Raw genomic sequence first — 19,863 nt, 5'->3', positions numbered from 1 at the left:
GCAGTGGAGCAAAATACAACAATTTAATCAAGCCCATATGGTCACAGATCAAGACAGATAGTGGAATCAAACAATACAACACCCTGCCTAAAGAATTTGTGTGGGTTGATGATGTCAGGAAACTTGTAGATAGGTTGCTGGTGATAGCTGGGGAGGAAAATGCTGGCAACCACAATTTTTACAATGAAAAGGTTGGAATTATGGACATGATAAGCACAAAATTGTCTAATTTTATAGTGAATGACACTAAGGGGATTGGATATCTTATAAAAATTATTAATACTCTACCACCTAAATTTTGGAATATCTCTGAGGGTCGGGGGCTGGTTAATGACATCATAAACAAGCTGCCATTTGAACTACACATTCCAGGCTATCAGTATTGTGGTCCAGGCACAAAATTGGACCATAGATTAAACAGAGGGGACCCTGGTGTTAATCCCCTAGATGCTGCTTGTAGAGACCATGACATAGCATACAACACACATTCTGATCTTGACAAGAGACATGTTGCAGACAAGAAATTAGAAGAGGCTGCATTTGGTAGATTTGTAAGCAAAGATGCTTCTTTAAGTGAGAGAATAGCAGCATTGGGGACCACCATAGCTATGAACACCAAACAAAAACTGGGGTGGGGGTTGTGATTATATATATAATAAACCTAGGATGAAGGCCAAGGGTGTTATGTATCAGATACCTTATGCAGGTCTTAAATCTCTTAAAATTATTGATAGTCTTTTAACCAAAAAGCAGCGCAAGAAAAAAAATTCTTGTCTTGCCAAGGGCCATGGTATGAAATTGTTACTTAGTACCCCCCAATTAAAAAAATTACAGCAATCTAGAAAAAAATCACATGTGGGTGGCTTCATATTTACTATCCCGGCCATCTTAGCAGCACTTGGTGCTGTTGGAAGCTTGGCTGGGGGATCAGCTGCTATAGCAAAAACAGTAATAGATGCCAAAAAGAATAAGGCAGAATTAGATGGAATAAAGCGCCATAATCTGGCCATGGAAAAACAAGGCAAAGGTGTTAAGAGAGCCATGAATAAGTTTTAAAAAAACAAGAGCCGCTTACAAACCAAGATATTGAAGCTTTAATCAAACCACTGGGCATCAAAAATTTTAGAGGTGTGTACATGTCTGATTCTTTACCAGAACAACCACTCAACAAAGAGTGTGGCATAGTTAATTTGGATAAGTACAAAAATCAGGGCACTCACTGGATTTGTTATCTTAAATATTTAAAAGATGAGGCATTTGTGTTTGATTCATTTGGAGGTATTCCACCTGAAAATTTAGTAAAATATCTAAAATCAACTAATCTTTATTACAATAATGCCCGTGTTCAAAACTTCAAAGATGTTAATTGTGGACATCTGTGTTTATCTGTTCTTAGATATATGTCTCAAATAAATAAACCATCAATTGAAAATTTTCAAAAAGCCCTGTGGTATCTGAAACATCATGGGGGTATTCCATCTTACCAGCCAAAATTCAATATTGAAACTCAGATTACATGATGATATAGTGTATCCCAAAACAATAGCTCTCAGAGCATTTTATGGCATATACTTGATCCCTAATATTACACACCACAACAACACAATTGCAGTTGGTGATCAAAAAATTGTCATCACTCCAGGCAGTATAATCTGTCTACTTTAAATGCTCAGTTACCCAGAGGTATAGTGTTAACTCAAAATTCTGTCACTCACAGAGTAGAGTGGTGTACAGAAACAGAAACAGTGGATCTGGGTACTATAGGAGAGCTGTTAGGCTTTGAGAACAACACAAAACGTGAACCAGCCATCAAACACACTGCTATTAATATACCTAAATTCTTAGCTATAGAGAGTCTGAATATTCACTGTAATGTGGCCTAGGGTATGATCACCAAATCAAATGGCATAGGCACTCACAAACAAACTGGCATCATTGCAACATTCAGACCTAACTCTGAATTTATGGAGCCAATAATAGAATAGATTACATTGAGTTGATGGTCACTAATGAAAAAGAAGAATTATTTGATTTTGCTGGAGCCACAACAACTGCAATCATAGAAATTAATATTTAAATAAAAATACATACAAAAAAAATGGAAAATATTGAGAGTTATGAGCTACAATCATTCCCCCCAAACAGGAGGACCTTTGCAAATTTAAATCAGCCCAACACAGAGATTGAGGTTGATCTTGATGTAGGGGATGGCTTTATACACCCCCACAGAGCAGATCTATACATCAGATTTGATGTTGTAAAGCTCGATGGTACAGATTATCCGGCAAATTCAAATATAAGATTGGTAGACAATTTTGTGCCACATCTGTTCTCTGAAATTGAGATCAGAAAACATGGTGTTGTTATAAACAGAGTAGATTATCCCGGCATTACCTCCACAGCTTTGGCCACACTAAAATTATCCAAGACCGAGGCTTCTTACTACAAAATAGGTGGATTTGAAGCTGGTGATAAAATTATATCTAAAAGCCACACAGTGCTGTTCCCCATGCGCCTGTTGCCAGGATTCTTCTCAGATTACAAAGATATTACGTGGAAGGGTGGTTTAAGAATTACATTCAGAAGAGCTGCCAATGATAATAATGCTTTGATGAGGTACAGTACATTAAACTCTACAGGGGAAGCTCTGCCTAATACCCTACCTGATGAAGGCAAGTGCCTTATTCAGACTATGGAGCTAAGAATCCCGGTTGTTGAATATGAAGCCAGTTATGCTCTTAAATACAAAGCAGATATCCTAAAAAATCCACAGGTACCTTTACAATTTTATACATATCAATGTGTGCAGAAGCCTGCCACTGGTACCTATTATGAGTTTGATGCTACAAACTCATTCTCCAGTATACAATATGACATGCCAGATTTTGTGGTGGTACTGTTTCAGACTGGAAGACACAATAATCAAGAAAAAAATTCAAGTAAATTTGATAGCTGCAACATCAAAAACATATATCTTAAAAATGGCAGAAATGAGGTGTTCCCCAGAGAAAATTATAATTTAAACATGTCCAAGGATGATTTCCTTAAATTATATGAGGCATTTACAGCATACAAAAGGGTCACTACTGGCAATACTGACATGTATTACACACCAGATGAATTCAAAGCACAGAGACCCATGTTTGTCATCAACACTTCAAAAAGGAAACAAGTTGTGGTTAATGACAGGACAAACATTAAAATTATCTGTGAATTCCACGATACACTCCCTGATGACACTATATGTAGTGTTATTCTTATAGGTGAAAAATCATATATTTATGATGTAAGAAATGAGAGAGTCACAGAGCAATTCTAGAAAGCCTCTGCATATTAATTCTCTGAACTTAAACCGGAAGTGGACCGGAAGTAAATATGTGTGGGTGTGGGTGGGTGTGGGTGGGTGTAGGTGTATGTGGGTGGGTGTATCTTGGCTTAGTTTTAAGTGTAGCAAAAACAATATCAAGAAGGGCCATATTTTTGACAAGCTTATGGACAACAATCTCACAGAAGTGGCTTTTGTAAGTGTAGGCAAATCAATCTGAGGGGGGTCATACTTTCACGGGAAATTCCCGAGGGCATTTTTACAAAAATCTTGGATTAGACAGAGTACCACACTTGAGCAATAAGCTCATATGCACATCTTGAGCTAGTTTTAAGTGTAGCCAAATCTGCCTGAGGGGGGCTCATACTTTCTCGCCCCAGCTATATCATCAATTACACTACTGCTGTTCATGCTCACAATGAAAACCCCTGCTGAGGAACTCTCAACTCTCAAGAAGTTTCTTGTCACACACGTTGAGAGTTCCTCAAAATCCAAAATGTCTTTACACAGTCACAAAAAAATGGAGGCATTACTTTTCAGCCCGTCCTCGTACCTTGGTAAATATGCTTTTCCGGACATACGTATGTTAATATTAACTTTTTTGTTCCTTTACTTATCAGGAATCACCTCCTGAAGTTTGTCCCTATAGTTTCTGTTCACCCTGTATATTTTGCATGGTTTTGCTTAAAATGCCAATTTTAAAGTACTTGTACACACTCCCTTTTTCTCGCGATTTTGGCTTTCTGTACATTGTAGAATTACAGCCGGTACTGCGGAAATGCATGTGGGAAGTGACTAAATTTTAGAACGTTATAGGAAGTACCACTATGAACTTAATACCTTCAAGTAGTGGCAGTTAACTTTGTGTAAAGTAAAAATAACTGTTTCACAACATAAGAACATTTTAATAAACTTCTCGTACTAAAACAAGATTTTCTATTAACTTAATGATCAGTTGCAATAAGTGGAATACGTGTGGGAATTGACAAAGAAAATTAATAATAATTAAGTTTACATTCACTTCATATTTTAGATTGAGTGATTTGGTTTATTTTACTTCGCATTTCTGCGAAGATGAAGATGAGTGATGATATGATGAAATTGATTCGACCCGGGCCTATTATAGAGCTTTTTAAACATTTTATAGTATCTTTTTAAATGGATATTTTCTGCATTTTAAAGATTACACATAAAAATCCTTCCGTAAGTAAAACACCTTTTTCGGACGAAATATTCACTCAGAGCAACCGCGCTAACAGAAGAACCAATCAGGTATTGCTTCTGGAGCAAAATGATTGAGCTTTGGAGTCACGCGCACACTTACGTTGAACATTTTCGCTGGAAGAAAACAAGAGTTGCTTGCACCAACTGCCTTTGGCACCTGAGTGTCCCGTCCATACTTTAACGTGTTCTGCCTACAAACAGACACTTCGGAAGTTGTTTTAAGGAGGAAGCCGAAGTTATAAAAAGATGCTTTAGTGTATCTTGCGTCAGAAGCTCTTCAAGATTTCCTCTTTCACGAAGACGTCGCGTGTGTTCTTCAAGGTCTCTGCCCCCCTTCCCCCTCCTCCGCGGCGCCCAGCGAGTGTCGCGTGCTGTGCAGTCGAGTGTGTGGGAAGATCTAAGACGGAGAGGGATGATCTTAGCTTTGAAGGCGGAATCGTTTTTCCTGACCCTTTAATCACGTTCATCATTTCGTAAAAACCGGACTTGACATTAGCCATTCAATGAATCATCATTCTCTCGGAAGGGATCTGAGTGGGTGGCATGAAAGAAGTTGAGCGGAAATGCCACTACTCGAAAACTAAATTTGCATTGGGGGATTTGTGCGAGGAGCAAGGGGTCACGTGCAACTTCCGTTTAAGTCACTCCCCGTATTACGGATGTAAGGAAAACTTCCCGACGAACGAAACAGGCTGCAGAAATTTAAGCGGGAAATGCAGGCTCGACCAGGAGTCAAAAACCGTGCCTTTGGCATACCATGCCATCGCTATATCAACTGAGCTACCAAGCCAGCCCTGGTTTCACCCGATTGTCACTTCTGATGTTTTTACATGTATGGAATTGCCTGTCGATGATACCACAACGGGGTCTCACTATACTGCTGGCATTTCCGGCTGGTAGCTGCGGAACAACGAATCAGCGACCAGTTGTATTATCTTCGACTGACATCGGGCATTTTCGTATCACAAGGCACCGAATGTTTCTGGCGGGACAAAGCAAATGAGCGTTGGATACGCAACATGTTGCCAAACGTACTGTAAAATGGGGGAGAGAAAGAGTTTATTTATTTATTAATTATTAACGCCTTATTTTAAATGGCAGAGTTAAGGTCGACAAAACCTTTTCTTCCACTCAACCATACACAAAAAATTATACATTATTATATTAAACACAAAGTACATTAAGTCATTTCACATAGGCCCACACATAGGTTTAACACACACACACACATTATACTCATACACACAAGTCTTAACGCCCTGAATATGGCACACAAAATACAAAATATATAATACAGTTGATCAGCGCTGGATAAAAGTTGTACAATAGTACACAAAGCAAGGAAAATTAGTACACAAAACACCCAAACATTGTACAAACAAGCTAATAAAACAACTGACAAAATCAGACGTAAGCTTGGCAACGTTGTAACGGGAGAGCGATGTTAATCCTACAGCTTTTACTTCGAAACTGAGGTTGTTGACATTCATCGAGCCACACCCCCCGAAGACGATTGGTGAGGCAAAAAGTAGATCAGCCGCCAGTTCGACCTGCTATCAGTAGATATAGTCGCCCACTCGATTGAACTCCCTCCCTCGTCAACCGACAGCAGGGCAAAATGCTTTCGTTGTTAGGTTTAATTCCCTTAGCAAAAATTCACTGCAATATTTCAGGTCTTCACAAAAAAGGTATTATTTATGTTAAGAGAACTAAACCTAACAAGCCTAACCTAACAACTAGAACATTTATCGTGACGTCAGTTGACGGAGGAGCTCAATCGGGTGTGCGATAAGTGAGACCCACCACAACGAGGTCCGTTTCCTGTGAAACACTTACGTCGACGGTGCCTAGATTGTCTCAGAACACAGAGGATATATTACTTAGACATTTGACCGAAAAATGCAAGACGAGGATTCCAACTCGCGTCACTGCTCTACAAGAGCGATTTTGTTTTGTCTTTAAATTTTAATTTCACTTCATACCTCTTTCATTTTTCTTACTTCTCTACTCAGTTCCGTCATGAACAACACAAACATCCATGTCTTATTCGGGATTCAAACCCATTACCCCCGTCGTCGTAGCGCGCTACGCTGACCACCCCGATACGGAGGCCGACATAATGATGAACTGATGAAAATGAACGACGGCACAAGCAAAATGCCTTGACCAGTGTTCGAATCTGGAACCCCTGGCATTGTACGCTGATCGCTTCGCTACGAAGTCTGAACAAACCGAGCCAGCCCTGATTTCGCCTGATTTACCGAAACAGGGCTGGCTCTGTAACTCAGTTCGAGTCCAGGGTTCGAGTCCATAGTAGAGCCTGTTTTTTTTCTTAAGTACATAGTACATCTTCTGCGTGTGTCATGTTATAAAATAAAACAAACAAGAATCAGAGTTTAAAGTATGATCCCGAACGAACCTCATCTGGGACCGAAACCGTGATCGCTTGATTACATGGCTTCAGGGTTATGGAAGAAGGCTCGGCACGGCCTTAACTCCACTATTTCAAATACTGCATTAATAAATAAATAAATATAAAGGGATGATTCTCTCTTCAGTAGGATGCAACTAAAAGACATTGTATGGGTGAAGCTGCAAGATAAAAAAGGAAAAATAAAACAAAACGTCCACACATCGAGTGTCCAAACAAACTTTTTAGAACCCATATTCAATTCGCATAGCGGGATTTTTTTTAAAGAGGGGGGGCCCGCCTCCACCTGCATACATTCGAGGTATGCGGTTTTGTTCTGGTGCCTTTAATTATACCAGGACGTTATTTTGCTCGAATTTTATCGGTTTCCCACCTTTTTTCTTTCCTTTTATTTTATTTATTTTCTTTATATTTATAGTAGTATACAATTACTATTACAAAAAATAGAAAAAAGAACAGAGTTACACAATTTGGGTATAATATATTATATGTTATTATAATTGTAATTTAATGTCGCAACTCATTCTGGTGTCCAGAACAAGTCTCTCCTATTAACTTATGAATAGTTGAATGGTTTGGAGTTTTATATGTATTGAATATTGTGATATGCTGGTTGTTGTATCGATTTATGATACTTGTGTTTTATTTTATTCTTGAGGTTGTGGGTAGTCAATTAGAGTTAGTTTGATTATACAATCAAGTATAGATGGAAATATTCCAATTATGCTTACTGCTTTCGTAAGGCTCATGCCAGTGGCCCCAGTACACTGCCCCTGTCTAATTACTGCCCTGCAAGCCACCATCTCACATCCCGCCGTCTCTGCATGAAAGCGGCCTTTCTCGTGGTCTGACCTTCCAAAGTCCATCCATTCCTTGTGCAGTTTTCAGGAGCGCTGGTAAAGGACGAACATGCAACTTCTTCGGTTGAGCTTTTGTGCTGACGCAGCCAATTTAGAGGAGAAAATGGGCTCCTTCTTTTGGCAACCAATTAACGTGGAAAGCGTCACGAAAGCTTCATTTATGTTCTGCTTCTCTTTGCCGAATTGTCCTTGCTTGAACAATTGCACCAATGGAATTACACATGACGTACTAATACAGCAAATCCAGTATTTTATGTCAGTACAATATAAAAACATAATTTATACGAAGTTTGGAACCATATAGAGAGATCACAACAAGCACATCATGGTCTGCTTGTGTTATTTTAAGTTCTTAGTTATATTAATTCATACATCGCAAGATTTACAGAAATATTAACAACGCTGTTAGCGACATTGCTTGTATACATTATCTATTTACAATAATAAAATTATTGAAGAAACCTTTATTTCCTTAATAATTTTAGAAGTTCATTATTGCCTCCACCAAAAATGTTCATGACGTAACACAATCTAATTTCACTAGAGATCCATCCATATCGAAATATCCACTTCGATTGGTTAATTATTGCATGCATATATTTCTTATGTATTTAATGCATGAATCAGAATAATATCTTCGATAACTCACACACATGGTTGGAGATTCCATGATGTACATTTTTACTTCAATCATTATTTATTTACTGCTGGAAAATCTCTGATGGTCTAAAGAGATTTCTGTGAATTGTTCGTTTCTTTTTCGGAATAACAATCCTGATTTCTCCTGAAGTGCGCACTTAATACTGAGGCTAATATTTTTAACGCTTGCTTAAAAAACTTACAAACTGTTAATCTGTCTCTTATTTGAGGAATACGAATGTAGATTTTTGATGGAGGACCTGATTTCAATTCTGTGCTGAATTTTGATTTTCCTCTGCAGATTTCTTTATGTTATCGACTTGCATTCGCGTTTAGCATATTGCTAGACTGTGACTTCATATTTCATCCTAAATGTTAATTTAGTATTCAGGTACTGCGTTTCGTTTTCCATTAAATTGCTTATTAATTGTTGTGGAACTGAAGAGGCATTTTAGGTCTCATAACCTTCTTATTGTTGTGAATCAAGATACTTATTTTGCCTCAATTGCTTATTCATTGTTGAACAATATCCCTATACCTGCATCACTTATTGTTAATGACCTAGATCTGCCTCAAATATTTATATATTGTTGAGGATTTGGATTCTAATTTTCCTCAAATAATTATTTATTGTTGAAGAGCTATTCCTACGTTAATTAATTGTTCATTGTTGAGGAGCTAGATGTTTATTTCTGCTTCAATTGCTTTGTTATTCCTGAGGCCCTAAAACCAATTTCCACCTCAATTTATTTATTCTTCTCATGTCTGCATTCTCTGTAGTGGCTTTAAGTTATAACTTCAGCGCTTGTATACCAATATGCCTAGTAAGATCGTTATTTTGTTAATTTATATATATTTTCCAGCATTCATTTGAATTTTTAATTGACTTTCAGTTGATGGGAAGAGTTTCATGCAGACACAGGGTCCATCTAAAGCCCTGATGGCACGTCGTCATGACAACAACAGAACTTCCGGCCAAGTATGATAACATCCCTACCGTGGAGGAAGGTCCCCCCATGAAGACTGGTTCTGAGGGGGTGACCCCCCTAATGTACGCGTGCCAGCAAGCTAGAGAGCATGAAGTGAGAAGCATTCTAAGGAAAAAGGTCAGTTCGATTCATTTTCAGATGTAAATTTTTGTTGGGAATTTCCAAAAGTGTTTTCCTGGATACTTCCATTGATATTAACTCATCCAATTTCGAATTTCACTTCAATTTTTCTTATAAGTGTTTACGATTGTTTATGTTTGAAAGTTTACGGACTGTGCCTTTATAATATAAGCTTTAATTTATTATCTCTGAACCGATTATTTCTTGTAATCTGTTATCGTGATTATTTAACCTTTTCTGCCATATTAAGTAGGTTCACAGCATTGTGTATTTACTAGCAAACATAAGAAGACTTTGGTAAAGTATCCACCGTGTTTCCACAGAGAGGTGCTTCTTGATCACCCTGTTGTTTCGAATTTTAGGTATTATATATATACACACTGATGTCTAACTGGAATAATGAATAATGAAATTAACAAAGGTATCTTTGATTTTTTAATTTCATTTTCCATATAACAGGAACATGCATTTTCTCCTTTCAGCCAAACTGCGTGAGGGACAGAGATCGAACAATGAAGACGGCTCTACACTACTGCGCAGAAAACACGACGCTCAGCTGCGCAGACCTGGTGCTCTCGTCCGCCCCTGACCTACTGGATGCGCGCGACGAGGATGGGTACACGCCACTACATCTGGCGGTGATATCCGGAAACAAGGCCCTCCTAAAGTATCTGCTAGGCAAGAAAGCGGACGTCAACTCTTTGGACAACGAAAGACATTCTGTCGTACATTGGGCAACAGGTAAGAAATAAGAACTTCACATTGTGTGCAATTTAAACGGGGACAAAGACTCTAGAATAGCTGAAATGATCTCCTGGCGAGGCAAATGAATGAAAATTCTTGTCTAACTATTTCATGGCGATTGGCGAAGAAATGACCGGCTTGCCGCCATGATATAGTTGCGCATGACATCATATTTAATTTATATCAACAAAAGGCGACATAAGGCTTTCCGCTCGTCCACACTCTTTGCCATGCCATCCATGTTGAAACGTTAATATGATTGATTGAGTTTGTGCTTTAAGCCCACTTTGTGCACAGTAACTCTAATTGGGACTGGACCTACAGTTTAAAGTTGTATCCGAACACTATATGCCTCCACCAGGTATCGAACCCGGGATCCCTTGATTGCAAGGAAAAGACTATTCCATCGACGAAGCTCTTTGGAAGAATATTTTCAAATTGTAACGTGACGTCAGTAGAATGAAATGAAGTACAGTAACCAAATAATGAATAATCATTAGCGCATGAAAGAAAGTAAAGAATCTATGACTGATCCAAGGACTTATATTTGTTTGTTACTTGCGTTCACACGGATGGTGCATGACTGTATATAAAAGGAGGGTTAGGGCCAAATCTCCCTGCGAAGTTCATAGCACGTTGCATTAAGTCAAGTTCGGAAGAAACCAAAATCGGCAGCTCATTTTCAAATAAGGGAAATCCGGGAGAGATGCCCCACTCAAGGGCGCCCGCAGGATTTTTTCTCAGGGTAGGCAGTCACAGAAACTTTTATTGTTATTAATAATAATAATATTGTTATTATTACTGCTATTATTGTTTTTGTTTCTGTTGTTATTATTATTACATTACTATTACTACTACTACTACTACTTATGTTTTTTTTAAAAAATACATACATTTGTAATTTCCATATTCTGTATATCTATATACAATTTGCATACTTAACATTAATTCATGTGTGAATAAAAGCTCTTTTTTACAGTTAGATAACCAGTGTAAAATAGACTGTAAACTTAAATGTAACCCTACTTCAAATAATAATAATAATAGTTGCTGTAACGTACGGCCTGTAAGTCACAGAAAATAATATTTTTTGTTATAAAATATATCTACAATTTTACCATTCGAATTACATTAACTCTCAGGGGGGGGGGGCACGGACCCCCACCTAAGAAAGATGGACTGTAAAATTGTTCAGGATAATGTAAACCTACATTAAATTACATGAAAATATGAGAAATTTATTCAATTTTACTGTTGTAAAAATATGCGTCTTGTAATATTAAATGCCTTAGACAAAGGTAAAATTGTAACACCTTTACGTTTAACCATCTCTCTCGAGTGTCCGGCTGAGATACCCCACCTTGTAGGGAGAGATGCCTCACCTACAAGTTGCATTACAGAAGAAAAGAAACTTATTATAACCTAAATGACAAAATTACATTACTGGTCCATCTCTCCCGGCGGAGTATCTGCCCCGGAATTACCTTACATATTCACATCTTTTCAAAAATACAACGGAGAGACAATGCTGAGTTGCAAGAATAGAGCCAGAATATTCGAACGTTTGGAATTCCAGAAACTTGTGCGAGACAGGTTTCATTCCTTGGACCACAGCCCATCCACAACCCCTGTACTTCCTCTCATGACAATTATTTTCCCAGTGTTGTTCCTGATTCAGACTGAAAATTCTTTAATGATTTCCCCAAAATTCCCTATCCGACCTTTAACCTCGTTGGCAACAGTTCGCACCTGAGACCTCTGGATTCATAGCGCGTTACACCATTTCCTCCCAGGTAGATTTAAACTATAAGCGATCTCATAGAACACATGCTTGTATAGTGCAAAGTGACTGTATAGAATACTGTTAAGAATAGGATCAATTATGGGTTAACCCCTCCCGAAAGTTTTTTTGCCTACGGCCATGGCATGGTGCATAATTCCTTTTATTATTACTAATTCCAGTTTTATTGAATTTCGCGAAGATACTGAGTTAGTATTGTACATCATTATGCTTACTATACTGTTAATTACACTCTATAAGTTAATTTTGAACGTGACAAAACAAAAGGAACAAATCAATGTAGAGAAACACGTGTGTTGATATATGGAGCTTTATACTAATATCATCATAGTTTTTGCTTTTTATTTATTGAACGTTTTCAAAAAAGTAGGACGCCATTTTTATCTGCTTGAAATCCGCCACTATCCAGCTGATAAGGTCACTACATGGCTCCATCAAACACGAGGCCCCTTGATTACAATGCGACGGGTTACTACACACTACGCCATCGGGGAGAAACATGCCACTTCTTATGGAAGACCAACGCATTTACATCATGAACATTATTGATTTTTCAACTTCTTTGCCTAATGCCGCAGAATTAATAATAATAACTGAACCTAGAACACGACTCTCTCATACCAATAGAAACTCTAACATCAACCCATCCATTTTTTCTCTTCTTTTTTTTACACAATAAATCAATTGCACGTAATGGAGGAAGGCTGAAAATTCTAGAAGGAATTCAACCTTGAGAAGATAGAACTCTACGACAGGCATATAAAATGTATCTAAAGCTTCTGAAATTGGTACCACAAAACTGTCAGCTGTCTACGGATGTTCCCTTGTCATATTTATATTGTTATATTTCACTGTCAATAACTCACTCGTAGACATACACCAGACATAGGGATAGACCTCCCATGACGTCACATAATATTAATTCTTCATGTATGCCAGCATCAAATATTCCCTTTTGTTATCTCTCCCTGTCCTTTGCAAGTGTTCTATTCAATGCGCTTATCCGTGTGTGTCATGGCAATTATGGATGATACCGATCCAAGACGTACCTGACGCATTATGCCAATTTCAAAAGCTGTGACCTTCAAAATTATGAACAATTCTTCGTTGGTTTGCTTTCCCTGGTGTCTGGACATTCACTATAGTTTAATAGGCTTGCATAGTCACGAAACTATTTAAAATATCTAAACAGCGAAAGCAAACCACGCTAAGATTCACGTGAATGTTCTAGTAGAAGGAATTCTAAGCAGATGTAATTGTTCAGAATTTGGAATATCATAGATTTTTATTCGAAAGAAGAGGAAATTTCGAAAACGGATTTGTTGGCGTCGGTCAAAGTTTCAGCTGAGCATTTTATTTAATTCTAATTTTAAATACTAGAACTTATTCAAGAATGGCAACAAAATAACTATGATAGTCCATATATTCTCAGAGGGTAGGTCACTTTTCTCTGTTGGAAAAAGATTTAGAAATATAGAGGGGTTTCATCTGACGTCTGGATGCGCACAGCCGCCATGTTCGCGGTCAATTTTATTTGTCGTGTGCAAGGAAATATCGTGAAATAACGTGAGCTTCTGTTCGATACACCGAATACTACACATCGTACCATCGTAAACAAGGTTCAAATCTCTCGCCCGCCCGCTTGAATTTCGTATCCTTACAAGAACTGGCCTGAATCATGGCTGCTCGGAGCCACAATTCAGCAGTTTGAGACGTAAGTAAAATACACCTATAGACAACTAACTCCCAAAAGCACTAAGAATTATTCGTGTACTAAAGGCTACGTCCCTACTAATAAAACCTTGTATTTATGACAAGTACACTCTATCTGGGGAATATCTGGTGCATGCGAACGAAAACAAGTTCTCTGCGCGAGTAGTAACTCGAGAAGGCTCGACCAATGAACACGAGGCGTGCATGAAGAGGAAAATACGGCTGCAGCTACCAGCTGTTAGCAGCAGCGCGCGTACTGCTTCGTTCCCGCCCACTCGCTTTCTCACCTTCTCTGTCGTTATGCTCCACAGATTCCAGAGACAGACGATAATCATAACATTTGTAGCGTTATGTTTCGATGCATTACAAACTACCCGAAGTCGTATTTACATTGTTGGAACGAAATGTATAAACATAAGCAATTTCAAAGTAGAAAATAAACATTAATTTATGAGCTGTCTCACTTGGAATAATCGAGCAGTAGAAATACACGTTATGACATGATTTGAAATCAATCCGCGCTTGTCATTAAAAATGAATCATTCGTAGAACTGTAGGTGATGAATTTCGAGTTCCATTCTTGAGTTTTTTTTAGTTTCCGTTGACCTTGACGATCCACCTCGTAGCTAAGAACACTGCAAAACCCGGGAGCAAAACATCCTTCAAATTTAATTAGTTTTCAACCACCCTTTATGTGTATTTAATGTCCTTCTTTCACCAAAACATGTTATCTTCTGTTTTTATGCAGTCATGCCTATCTGCACCCAGCACCTGCGTGTCCACCATCAATGTGGCCCCGTAAATCTTAAATGACAAATGAACTATTGATAGAAAAATACCATAATGTATCTGTAAGTCCACTTTTTGCTTAGTCAGGCTAATAGGAACTGGGTCTACAGTTAAAAGTGGAATCGGAACCACTATGTAATGTGCCTCCACCGTAGATCGAACCCTTGATTACAAGGCGACAGCGCCTTCGAAGAGACCCGATTAAGTAAAGCGTAACAAGTCAAAAATAGCCAATAACATTTAGGCTTTATAATTGTATCAATAGCATCAACAGTGAGGCTATTTTACACCTGTCAGATATAGCAAGGAGAAGCCCCTTCAACGAAAATAACGACTCTCTTGACTTCTTGTCATGGAGATGAACTATAAGTATTTGACTATTAAAATCTCCATACCTTTATTACAAAGGCGAGAAAAAACCATTAAAAGTATTCTCAAAATGAAATAAGAAACTTTTCAATGTTGTAAACTATCTCGTCGAATGAATATCATGCAGTATATTTATTAATACATATTGCTCTTTTTTGCCAACATTAACAAATACGTACAATAACATATTGTTGATCATTTCTTGAAGATAATATGTCAGTTTCGCAATACCTAGGTAGTCAGTTGTGGTGAATATAATTCGCACTGATAACGTCTGAGAGCACGAAACGATATTGGCATCATGTGAATAGTATTCATTACAATTACACCTGGAAGAGATGATTGATTTGATTTTGTGTTTTAAGTCCACTTTATGCACAATAAGGCTAATCGGAACTGGACCTACAGTTTAAAGTGGGATCCGAACCACTTGTGCCTCCACCGGGTATCGAACCCGCGACCCCTTGATTACAAGGCGATGACAATACGACTATGCAATCGGGGAGATCCTGGAGAGATGAAAATGTATCTCTGCTTTCAATAACACTTTGGTCTACGGTGAGAATCCATGACATCCATCGCCCGTTATTTGTAACCTTGTTTAATATATGCTTGTTAGTTCTAATTTTAATACTTTTTTTTACGGTGTTTAATCTATTATTTTAAGACACTATTCGAATAAGACTGTCCCATCAGGATGGGACTTTCCCATCAAGACCAAGACTTTCGGTGGAGAGATCGAAAGTCGAGCACTTAACGGAGCCGTCTCAAAAAGAAAGAAAGAGAAAGGTAGAAACAAGGAGGCAGGAAGAAAGAAAGGAAGTTAAATGGAAAGAAAATAGAAGAAAATATTTGTGACGCCATTGACCTAGGAGTGGCCACACCTGTTCACGAGGGAAGGTGAAGCAAGACAAGACCACATGAAGGTGGCAGAACAGCCTCAGGCCGAACCTCGCCCAAGCAAATAAAGAATAAAGAATAAAGAAAAGAAAAGAAAGTCTCGTCTCGTCTCGATAGGGTTGAACTTCCAACAGCCTCCCTCCGTGGCGGTCAATACTGCTATCAAAGTTAAGAAAGGAAGCCATTGTAGTCTCATGGTGAAATTTCCTATATTGATTTCTTTTGTAAATTCCTGTTGCAATCAATTCTCGGACACTAAGTCACTTGCCACGTTCGCTTCTCATTGTTGCTCAAAACGGGTTTGGCAAGGACAGAATTGATTGACGCACAGTGAGTCACGACTGGCATGTGACAATTTCAGTCACATTTTGAAATCTCAAGGACGACAGGAGTCAAGTTTGAAATTAGATCGTTGTACTAAGTGTCTTGAAAATGGATTTTCTTGTGTACAAGTAGACAAGGATCTCAAGTGCAAACGACGAATAAGTCGTAATATATTATTCTTTAGGAACAAGACAGACTTAATATCATTAAACTGTACAAAATTTGTCAAATTGAAATGACTTTTTAATTTTTCGACAGTATACAGTGTATACATTGTAAAAAATTCTTCAAAATAATTATTTTTACTTTGCAATTCGTGCTGTGGCAACAATACCAACTTTCCACACCACAAGTTAATTTAGTTTCTACCTACACTATTTGTCGTATTTATATACAACCTTAGTGACAATGAAGTTCGACCAATCACAAATATAGGAGTGCGTTATGAAAGAAGGAGAACACATGCAAATGCTGAACATATTTTATTCAGCAGGCTACATGGAACAAAGGAAAACATAAATTTTCGCTGCAACGCAGCAATGTATGGTGTCCACACAAAATAAAACATTTTCGTCCATCTACACGTGACATTGAAGTTCGACCACTGTTAGAGGGGATCCTGTTTACCATGGTGTGACGCCGCCCCGTCGGCGAATAACTGTGGCAATGCGTCGTGGCCTGCTGCGGACGAGTCGTTCAAGGTATTCCACATCGATGCGGTGCCATTCCTCCTGCAGGCAGGCGATAAGAGCAGCCACTGTCGTGGGTCCTCTCTGTTGCACACGTCGCTTAAGAACACGCCACACATTCTCAATGGGCGAGAGGTCGGGACTCGATGGTGGCCATGGCAGAGCTCGCACGTGATAACGAGTCAACCATTCTCTTGTCAGCCGCGCTGTATGAGGCCTGGCATTGTCGTGTTGAAAGATGAGACGCCGCCTGTGGAACAGGTGCCTTCGCACTGTGGGAAGATGCCGCTCCAGTATGCGTGTATAGGCGTGTGCATTCACAATGCCCTCACAGACGTGTAGTGGGCCAACCCCAGATGCCGTCATGCATCCCCATACCATCACTGACGCAGGTTTCTGTACCCGACGTGCATAACATTTTGCTTCATTCTGTTCCTCCTTCCGACAAATGACTGTTTTCCGTATTTTCCCGTACACAACATTGAAAATGGATTCGTCCGTCCACAAAACCCTGTTCCACTGCCGAAATGTCTATCCCCGGTACATTCGTGCCCACCGTAGTCGATTGCCTTTGTTCAACATGGAAAGGAAGGGTTTACGTTTCGCCTTGTACACTCGGTAACCGCATCGCTGTAGGTAACGGCGAATGGTTCTGGTTGACACTTCAATGTGAAAGCGTTCTCGAGTTCACAGTCGTAATTCGGCTACAGAAACATGATTGTTGGTGTGGATATAGCGCCTAAATATCCGTAGGTCACGCACGCTCAGCAGGCGTTTTCGACCGGGGGTCTTACCTGGCTCTGTAGTACCCGTATTTTGGTGGTGTTTGATGATGCAGTGGACGGTTGACTTGGGTAAGTTCAGTTGGCGCCCTATTTCCCGTTCACTGAGTCCATCCCGTTGCAACTCCACCACTCTTCTCCTCACGGTGTTGTCAATAGGTTTGCCCCTGGCCATGGTGATGATGCACTGCTGTTCCTCGGTGCACAGCACGCGCTTATATACGGCGGACTCCCTTATCGTGTCCGTGACGTCATGCTTCCGTCGAATGCACCACTATCTGGAATTTTCCGTCTGGGTCTGGTGCCTGGTCGAAGTTCAATGTCACGCGTATAGTTCCTCGTTTTCGTTCTTTACGTGACCTTGGGTGCAACATGCTGGGATCATGATTCGTGCCTGCTCGCACGCCTCCTCTTACACACATGCGTCACTTCTGCGGGTCACCCATTCCACCGCCTATGCCTCTGTGCATTTAATCACGTATTGCTTTCTGGTCGAACTTCATTGTCACCAAGGTTGTATATATAATATACATTTGGATATATCATGTAGGAAGTGATATTGTAATTTGCAGATGATCTTGTAAAGTTCTGAACAATATTGTCTCACAAATGGCTGGCTTTGTTTCAAATAAATAATTTATTTAACTAGTGATTAAACAAAGCAAAATATAACAAGACAAGAGTGTTAAACTCGACTTTTAGCTTACTTGTATAAGCCATATCTATCTCGTATCAATGAAACGAAACCACTAATATCTACGTACCATTTTAGCTCTGAGGTTCAACTTATCCGTACAAATATCCGCTGATGTGACAATAATAATAAATAGTGAAAATTATCTTTGTTTTATTAATATCTGACATAGTCGTGATTAGCCAAAGTGGAAGAAATACGCGTTAAATTAATCTCACAAACTCTTCCTTCCCGAGTTGTTTTTGTTTGTTTTATCCACTTATTCACAGATAGGCTAACCGGGACTTGATCTACAGTGTAAAGTGTGATCCGAACCACAGTGTACCTCAACTGGATATTGAGCCCGGGACCCCTTGAATACAAGGCGACCATCTTCCTTCTTGACACATACACAGGGTGTATCAGCAACTTCGTTAACAGCCAAATAGTCTCGTAACGGATAATAAAGTGCTCAAAGTGAAGTGGGCAGGGACATGAAAATTCGCACGCGCGAATTTCCAGAAAATTTAAAATATCTAATTTGTGTATTATATTTGGATATTTCAAACCTAAACATGTATGCCAAAGTGCTGCACTGGGGATGTTTGCCGACACAAATTTGCAATGCGAATGACTTAGCTGCCCAAAATTAAATGTACATATAACAACATTTTGCAGAACTTAAAATTACTTAAGGATGCCACTTTTTTTTTTAGTCTTCTGTGAGGAGTGATGAGGTCTGTCTCGTTCCCGCTCCCTCCTAGAATTGTAAATGTCTGTCTCGTTCTCGGTCTAATTTATAAACGTCCGTCCCATCATCATCTACGTCGTCCTTAAATGACTAGTATAAGTGAATTTGCAGTGTATCAATGTACAATCTTTCACAGAGTATTGGGATCATCAAGAGTGAGAACATTTCTTCAAACGTTTTTCTCTTTGACGCTCCGAACCCTCGAAAAACGGTAGCCTATTTTATCCTGAATGACCACACTTCACAGTTGCCACTAATGAATCTGCAAGTACGATAATCAATCTATAAATAATCAGTTGGATATCGACTTCCCACGTCTGAATAACTTTCATGGTAAGGTAATTTCGATTTAGACATAACTTCGCAAACACCCTGTATTAGAGTGGCCAAAGTAAGGAATGTTATAGATTTAAAAGAAGACCGACGTTAAGCTTAACTCAATGTCAAGGCAGAATGTCGCAAATTACTGTTTTGAAAAAGTAACGAGGGGAAAAAAGTAACGAAGTCTGCCTTGAAATGATGTAACTCTTTCGATAAAGACGGGTTTCGCAAGGTCACTTGAGGTGAGGTCGATATGTTGTTGCCTCCCGTACATTGCAAGGGATACTCCGCTTCCTTCTAGGCAAGAGGTGGATTACCGTGTAAACATCAATATATCTTGCAAATAACACGTCATCAACACATGCCACTGATGATTCTTAACCTGTAATATGCTGGAAGAACACAGATGAACAAGTAGC

The 19,863-nt window shown here is 39.0% G+C and overlaps 1 protein-coding gene and 1 long non-coding RNA gene across 3 annotated transcripts in view; one reads left to right on the top strand and one right to left on the bottom strand.

Annotated features, from left to right (window-relative positions):
- LOC145985166 (uncharacterized) overlaps nucleotides 1-19,863 on the bottom strand; it is a 252,061-nt gene that overhangs the window by 114,043 nt on the left and 118,155 nt on the right. The gene's annotated exons all lie outside the window — the stretch shown is intronic.
- Nucleotides 1-19,863, top strand: part of LOC145985165 (uncharacterized) — a 175,328-nt gene that overhangs the window by 92,463 nt on the left and 63,002 nt on the right. For both annotated transcript variants that reach the window (XM_083118854.1, XM_083118853.1), the window contains exons 2-3: nucleotides 9,373-9,585; nucleotides 10,071-10,329. In XM_083118854.1, coding sequence (XP_082974980.1) covers nucleotides 9,433-9,585; nucleotides 10,071-10,329 — 412 coding nt within the window. In that variant the 5' untranslated portion in view covers nucleotides 9,373-9,432. The remainder of the gene's footprint in view (nucleotides 1-9,372; nucleotides 9,586-10,070; nucleotides 10,330-19,863) is intronic.

This window comes from Lepisma saccharinum, chromosome 3 (genome assembly GCF_977018435.1).
Source record: "Lepisma saccharinum chromosome 3, izLepSacc3.1, whole genome shotgun sequence".
NCBI lineage: Eukaryota > Metazoa > Arthropoda > Insecta > Zygentoma > Lepismatidae > Lepisma > Lepisma saccharinum.
The sequence above is the reverse complement of the archived record's forward strand: the minus strand, read 5'-3'. Positions and strand labels throughout refer to the sequence as shown.